The sequence below is a fragment of the Peromyscus eremicus genome, unplaced genomic scaffold (genome assembly GCF_949786415.1).
Source record: "Peromyscus eremicus unplaced genomic scaffold, PerEre_H2_v1 PerEre#2#unplaced_483, whole genome shotgun sequence".
Lineage (NCBI taxonomy): Eukaryota > Metazoa > Chordata > Mammalia > Rodentia > Cricetidae > Peromyscus > Peromyscus eremicus.
Window position 1 is genome coordinate 243,007 of NW_026734719.1, and position 8,312 is coordinate 251,318.

General features: G+C 46.3%; 1 protein-coding gene across 1 annotated transcript; it reads right to left on the reverse strand.

The window, feature by feature from the left end:
* Window positions 1–1,345: 1,345 nt before the first annotated feature.
* On the reverse strand, window positions 1,346–8,237 carry LOC131901829 (spermatogenesis-defective protein 39 homolog). Its single transcript, XM_059252897.1, has 7 exons — window positions 8,061–8,237; window positions 7,300–7,341; window positions 6,918–7,007; window positions 4,691–4,777; window positions 3,926–4,015; window positions 3,420–3,524; window positions 1,346–2,287 (listed from the first exon to the last, which is right to left on the reverse strand). Exons 1-7 carry the CDS (start codon window positions 8,235–8,237, stop codon window positions 2,267–2,269), a joined length of 612 nt encoding a protein of 203 aa, XP_059108880.1. The 3' UTR covers window positions 1,346–2,266.
* Window positions 8,238–8,312: the final 75 nt, after the last annotated feature.

An 8,312-nucleotide genomic window follows, 5' to 3' on the forward strand; every position in this document is an offset into this window, starting at 1 on the left:
TTAATTAGTGATTGATGGAGGAGGGAGCAGCCCATTGTGAGTGGTGTCCTCCCCGGGCTGGTGGTCCTGGGTTCCAAAAAAAAGCGGGCTGAGCAAGCCATGAGGAGCAAGCCAGAAGGCAGCACCCCTCCAAGGCCTCTGCATCAGCTCCTGCCTCCAGGTTCCTGCGCTGTTTGAGTTCCTGTCCTGACTTCCTTGATGAACAGTGATATGGAAGTGTAAGCCGAATAAACCCTTTCCTCCCCGAGTTTCTCTGGTCATGGTCATCACAGCAGGAACCCTGACTAAGGCAATAACTCTCGGTTCTAGCCCTGCTGTCCCCCACTGTACAGCCATCTCCACGGCCTCACTGCTTCCCCTATGAAGTTCAAACTCTAGCACCAGACACAAAAGCAACCACTTTTTACAGACGGTCAGCCATCATCTTGACACATTATGAAGTATGTGGTGAGGCTGGGGAGATATCTATCTGCACCCCTAGTGGTTCTGCCTCTCCTCTGAAGTCTGCTATACCAGCAAATGAAGCCCCCTTCTTCAAGAGTGAAAAGGAGACTCAGGAAAGTAACAAAGTATGAGGCTACCTGGAACTGTAGAGGACTGCAAAATACAGATGGGATCTGATCCTTTGAAAGCAGATTCTTCTATTTAACATTTGTGTGTGTGTGTGTGTACACGTGCGCGTGCACGTACACACAAATATGAGGTCAAGAGACAACTATGGGAGTCAGTTCTCGGCTTCTGCCATGTGGGACCTGAAGATCAAATTCAGCTCTTCAGACTTGGCGGCCAGCACCTTTACCCACTGAGCCCTCTCTCCAGCTCGAAAGCAGGGTGTAACGCAGCTGTTACTATGTTGTAAGCAGGATAACTCCTTGCTGTGGGGGCCTTTTCTGCATGTAACAGGATATTTACCAACATACCCCTAAGTATGGCAATGAAAAGTGCCTTCAGCTATTGCCCAATGTTTCCCACAGGCTCGAAGTGCCTCCAGCTAAGAAGCACACTGTCTTAGACTACAGCCAGCTGAGTGCTGTGTGCAGTGTCCACTTCCCTACCACTCCACCCACTTGTCATGAGTGTAGAACGCCAGTCACAGACTACGGTGCTGCTTTTCTGCAGATGAAGATGGGTCCCCAGAATAAGGACTCCCTGGCCCTGGTTTGTCAGCAGCAGAGCGGAGGGGAGTCAGGCCTTCTGTCTCTTGGACTGGTGCTGCTATTAACCCCCGACTCCTGCCTTGCTGTGACACTGTCCCACTATGTGATGTGCTGACGGTCGAGGGCAGTCACAGATGCAGACAAGACACATCCTGCACTAAGTAACCAGAGAGGAAAGAGAAGGCACCAAGATTGCAACAGTTTTATTCGGAGTGTAGGCATGTCAGGGAAATCCAGTTCAGGGAGGCACAGGGCTGAACCTAACACTGCTGAGGTCCCCAGCAGGCCAAGTGGGGAACAAAATCTCTGTTGAGATAGCCGAGTGAAGTTCTGCCACATTAGCTCAGGTGAGACTTGTGGCTGCTTCTGGTGAAATGATGTCTGCATAAAAGAAGCGTGCTCCAGCACCGGTGGATCTGAATTCCATGTAAGACTGCATCCGAGACCGGAGGAAGGGACAGGGGGAAGCAGATGGCGCACCACCCAGACAGTGCGCAGGGGAGAGTGGGACCCTAAGTTATGAACAAAAAGTCGACAGGGGCAGTGGATGGATACTGGCTGAAGATACCACGTCTAGGAAGCGTCTGTCATAAGATGGGTGGCCCTGTGCTTGAGAATTTGAGTCTGGTTTCCAGCAGGTCCTGAGCAATACTCGTATTCCTTCCTGAGGCTCTTGAAGAGTCCATTTAGTTCTGACTTCCTTTAGAGCAGAAATGCCCATGTCTAACACCAGGTTCTGGGTCATAACGGCTGAGAGGGAATGTCTTGACCGCCCTGTGACACAGTAGCTCTTAGTTCAGATGTCCTTCTGGGGCAGTCACTTCTCTGACCAAGACATCTTAGCCAGGATGGGCTCCCACCTCTCCAAAGCACCGGGTGCAGAGAGGCTCTGCTGTGAGTCAAAGCCTTAGGTACTGGCCTTTAGATAATATCCCTTGGACAGATCAGCCTGAAGTTCATGGGCTCAGATGCTGGTCTCTGTCCCCAAAGCAGCAGGCCCTGCCTGCGAGTGTCAGGCTGAATGCTAGGACTCTCCCAAGGAGAGGGCTCTCTATTTTCACAGGCAGAAAAGTAGGAAGTGAGGCAGGTTTCAGGACAGCAAACGACACTCAGTTCTTCCATCGAATTTGCTGTGGGAAAAGCATACATCAAGGTGTGATCAGTTTTCACTCATCACTACAGTGAAGGAGGGGGGTGAGAATAAGGGTTGAATTGGGCGCTGCTAAGTTTTGTTGTTTGGGATAGGGTGTGTCTATGTAGCCCATCGAGCCTGGAACTCAGTCTATATCCCAGGCTAACCTCAAACTCCTGATCTCCCTGCCTTAGCCTCCCAAGGGTCAGGATTGTAGACATGCACCAGTAAAGGTTATTTTTAACTCTCTGTGTGTGCATGTGTGTGTTAAAGACAGAGGTCAAGCTTGGGTATCATTCCTCAGATGCTACCCACCTTGTTTTTTTGAGACAGGATCTCTCACTAGCCTGGAACTTACCAGTTAGGCCAGGCTAGCTGACCAGTGAGCCCCAGGGAACCTCACTTTACCTCCCTAGTGCTGGGATTACAAGCACATGCCATCATGCCCAGCCTTTAGGTGGGTGCTGGGCACTGGACTCAGATCCCTGTGTATGCAAGGCAAATACTTTATTGATTAAATGATCTACCCAGAAGATTTTTCCTTTTAGTATGTGGGAGTTCATTTATTCAGAGATAGATTAAATACCTATTCTGTATTTTACAGACGGCTGGTTTTTAGAACGTTAACCTGGTTCTGGCCTCCTGACTGAAGAGATTTACTAGTGACCAAGCAAAGGTGTCAAAATTCCTAATACTAAGTTCTGTGTTAATGAAAAGCTCAGTGATTTCATACCGTGATAGATAACCAGCTGGACTTTCCAAATAACTAATTCCATTTCATTCCCTTCTTATTTCCAACAGGCAGGTCACAACCATGTCCTAGAGGGAACATACAGCCTGGACATGGAGTCCGTATCATGTGCTCTGTAGTTCCTGCTATCTGCTAGGTCTAACAATAACCAGCAATCACAGCTAAGCTTCATGCTGAGGTCTTCAGGTTATTCTTCTATCATTTCATATCTCAAGAGTGACTTCTGCTGTTTAAACGGTGTTTCCGCTACTGCAGTTCACAGCTGAGTCTTGTGTCCACGTGGCTTGGCTAAGTGCCCTGCCTAGTCTTGGGAGTCTGTACTTGACGCCATTTTCTGAACGGTCTCCTGGGCTCACCAGGGGTAAGTGGAGCTGCTCACCGAACTGCTGAGGATGGCATCGATCTTCTCTTCTTCAACAGATCCTTTATCCACTTTGCTCCTGTAGGCAAGCAACTGCTGGCGGTCCCTCAGGTCGCGGCAGGTCTGTGCACCAAAACACAATCAACTCCCTACTCAGCCTCTCTATGAGGGGCTCACTCCTTCTGAGAGTTCACTGTTCCTTTGCCCCTGGGCTCAAGGGAGGGACAACAGATTACAGTAAGATGATACGTGTAAAGCACCCACAGAACCCCTCGCTGGAGAGAAGGCCACAGACCTTATACAGCTCGACTCAGTCCTAATGACTCCAAATTCGACCTAAAAGCTGACAGAACTCAGTTGGAAGACTGTGAAAACAATACAAGGGTGTTGGTCTCCAAACTGACTCTTGCCGGACTATTTTGTCCATTCAGTCAAAACGGCTGGGAGCATTTCGGGATCTGGGACAAATGTATCCCCGACTCTCCACCCAGACCTAACTCAGGGTTCTCTCCTTGGGGACTCACATCAATAACAACATCATGGCACTTGAGCTTCGTGGCTAAGTTCAGCTTTGTGTCCACATCTTCCACCAGATTGACATAGTCCTGCAGTATCTGTGGGAGAAAGTACTCTGATTGATGAGGAAAACACAGGGCTCCCTAGGCAGAAAAAACAAGTCCTAAAGAAGGAAGAATTCAATACCCCATGTCTGCGACTGCCATTACGAACCATGGTCTTGCAGTGGAAAATGAGGTGATGCTTGGCAGCATGTCCCTGCTGCCTCAGGAGGAAAGGGAAGAACAGTCCAGATACACAGACCACTAGGCAGTGCTCTAGAGCTGGTTCAGGGCATGCTTCATGTCCCTTGACGTCCTTGCCTACAAGCAATGCTCCTGAGTCATCGGAACAGTGCACAGTTCTCCATATTGCTAAACACAGTAGCCGCTCCTCAAAGGTCTCAGAGTACTTGTAAAGGAACGCTCTCAGCTGCCCTTTTCTATCTCAAGGCCCAGCACAGCCATAGTGCTACCATTAAGAAAATGAGAACAGCCGGGCAGTGGTGGCGCACGCCTTTAATCCCAGCACTCGGGAGGCAGAGGCAGGCGGATCTCTGTGAGTTCGAGGCCAGCCTGGGCTACCAAGTGAGTTCCAGGAAAGGCGCAAAGCTACACAGAGAAACCCTGTCTCGAAAAACCAAAAAAAAAAAAAAAAAGAAAGAAAAAAGAAAAAAGAAAAGAAAATGAGAACAGCTCAGGTCCCCACCACTAGCTCTTTTTCAGAGCCATTACCTGGACAGGGGCACTGTTCTTGTGCAAAATTTCCACGACTCGATGGAAGCCAATGGGTGCTCTCTTCTTGGTGTAACCCAACCAGTTCTGAAAGGCAGGAAAGCAGTGGGTGGGCCAGACATCACCAACACACTGGCCTCATCGCGACTGTGTTTCATGATATGATCAGAAAAGCAGGCTGGAGAGAAGGGGTGAGGGGAGGAGACAGTGAGGGAAAAGCAGGTGGACAGAAGGGGTGAGGGGAGGAGACAGTGAGGGAAAAGCAGGTGGACAGAAGGGGTGAGGAAGGAGACAGTGAGAGACGGATTTTCAGAAAAGCCAAGGACTGCCGAGGGTAGGAGCTGCTGAATGGATGAGTGATGACTAACACACACACAGCATGAGTTTGTCAGTATGGAGATTCTACCTCTCCACCTTCACACGCACATGGAATTGTCCATCTGTAAACTGCAGGAAGGTCTGGGAAGGACTCACAACAGCCCCTCCCCAGTGATGCGGGAGCAGGTAGACAACAGATAACCAAACTCTTCTTGTCTGTGCTGGGAAATGAGGGCAGGCTTCGTGCACACTACCCACTGTGCGCTCACCACCGCTGAGCACGTTCCCAGCCCTCCTGACTCATCACACACTCTGTCTACAGTGCCGGCTTTTCCATTAGCATGCCTTGCTTTAGTAGTTAACATAACTAATTGATAAGTAAGAAGAAAAGCTAGAAAATTCTCAAGGCTAGAATGAAAAATTACTTATATTTAAATTTTAAGCCAATTTGTATGGAACCACAAAAGATCTCAGATAACCAAACCAATCCTGAGAAGAAAAACCACACACACACACACACACACACACACACACACACAATAAATATAATTTTAAAATATTAATGTCACCATTCCTATATGAATTGCAGCATTATCCCCAATAGCCCAAAATATGAAAAAGGTGTCTATCACTAGAAAAACAGATAATGAAACTGTGGTGTGTATATGTGTGTGTGTGCATATATATACATATACATATACACACACACACACACATACACACAGTGGAATCTTCTCTTAAGAAGATCCTGCTATTTATGATAGCATGAACTAACCTAGAGGTTATTATACTAAGGGAAGTAAACCAGACACAGGAAGAAGCTACATAATCTTATTTATATAAGATCTTAAAAAAAAAAACCCAAACCCCCAAATCTCAAATACACAGAAACAGAACACAGTGGTTTGCAGAGGAAAGAACATCAGAAGTGGGCTAAAGGGTATGGTAATGCAGATAGGTAAATCTTCAGTTCTAAGCTACAGGAGGAAGCCTGTAGCTAACTATAGGATACCTTAAACTAGAAATTTGCCATAACTGCATTTAGGGGATTATTAACACACACACACACACACACACACACACACACACACACACACACACAGAGTGATGATGTAGGATAGATGTTATTAGCTTGGACTATAGTAATCATTCCATTATATAAATCAAAATACTATACTGTATACTTTATAATACACAATAATCAACTGTTTAAGTATATATATGTATATAAAAACTAAGTATATATATATATATATATATATATATATATATATAAATTAACAGAGACTACAGTCACATCCAAGGATTGAATACAATCATTGGATCCTAATAAACACAGAAGTACAAAACTAAAAACAGTGGCTGGAGAGATGGCTCAGAGATTAAGAGTACTTGATGCTCTTGTAGGAGCCTTGGGTTCAATTCCCAGCACCTACCTGGGGGCTCATAACTATCCATAGCTCCATTCACATGGTACATTCATACACATAAATTAAAAAGCAAACAAACAAACAAAAATCTAAAAATTGTAACAAGCTAATTTAAAAGTGATGTATATATGGCAGATATTTATGACAATATAATTATATTAATATCAAATTTCTTGAGATGTGATATTTACGAGATAAAAGCTTGAATATTAGAGGTAAAAGTGTTATACATACCGTTTACTTTCAAATGGTTCCCAAAAAATGTATATAAAAAAAATGAAAGCTAAATAATACAGCAAAATGTTAATCAATCAGTAGGGAGAAAGAGTGGCTACTAGACTCTTCTTCCCAATTTTCTTTACACTTAAAATTCAGAACACAGAGGCTGGAAGAAGACTCGTCGGCACCTGGAATTTGAGAGGCCCATGAAGGCATTCTCACTCCAAAGGCCTCGGACACACAAGCGTCAGGACACCCACCTTTGTGGTGAAGAGGGCATCAACATCATTCCAGGCTCGAAGCTTGGCACGAGCAGCCAAGGCTGTTAGCACATACTGCTTATCTGGGATCTGAAGAGCAGAAACCAGGAAAACGTAAGAGGAAATACCAATGCATCCATTAAATGCTTTGACATGCTAGAAAAGGGTCTCTATTTGCTGCTATTGATCCTGTCCTCTCCGGTCATCAGACACACTATCTTCCAAGGCCACACTGCTGTACACAGCAGCATTAGAGTTCTTGCACTGCACACGAACTCCTAGCTTTCCCCCACTAGCCCTGGACACACACAGGGTTACTATGTCACATCCACTCCATGCAACACCCTGACACTACTTTACAAAAGAGTCACGGCAAGGCTACCTTGAATGTCTTCTTCAGGTTGATGGGACTGCTGAAGGTCCCCTAGGATGACAGGGGAAAAGAAACTTCAACGACAGCACCCAATGCCCCCATTTTCTTTTCTATTACACGGACTCTCTGTGTCTTATTGTAAACCATTTAAACCCAGAAATCAATTTATGAGAAAGTCTCTCTCAGGTCTAACAGAAAAGCACACAACCTACTCCATCGGGAAGAAGACTAGTGAGCACAGTGCTTTGTCCATTTTCCTGCTAACCCAAGTAAGAGACAAGCATGTGAGGGTTAAGTCAAGTCCAAACTTTTAAAAAAGGGGCTGGAGAGGTGACTTGGTGGTCAAGAGCACTGGCTGCTCCTGCAGAGGACCTGGCTTCAATTCCCAGCATCCACATGGTAGCTCACACCCATCTGTAATTCCAGTCCCAGGGGATCAGATATCCTGTTTGGCTTCCATGGGTACCAGGCATGCATGAAGGTAAAATAAACCACCCATCCACATAAAGTTTTTTTTTTCAAATAGAGAGCAATCCATAGCCATATGACACTGTTCTCTATGCCACTGTTAAGGGAGCCAGAGACACCCGGTGCTCTGCTAGCGTGCCGACCACACATGGCCACACAAACCCTCATAAACCTTTGTCCCTTTGGCTCACTCTTGTGAGAGCCTGAGAAGTTTCTGGGTGAGTTCTGAAAACCACACGAGCCCACTGACAATACCTCACAACTCTGGATTTGAACAATGCTCCTGCTTACTCCGCCTGTACCTCGGACTCCGTGTAGTGATAGAAGCAGGCGTAGAAGAGCGTCGTCACCAGTGGCATGTTGAGAATGGAAGCCTTACGAGGGTGCTTTCGGAAGATCTCAGTCTGTCCCGCAGACTCTAGATGTCGATCGTTTACCTGTGATGGAGTAAGCCAAGTGAAAGAAGGAACAATGTCCATGGGGAGAGGCAGGGAAAAAAACCTGTACTACTACAGCAGCTGTGTTTCCCACCCTAGGAATGAAGCCAAAGAGAA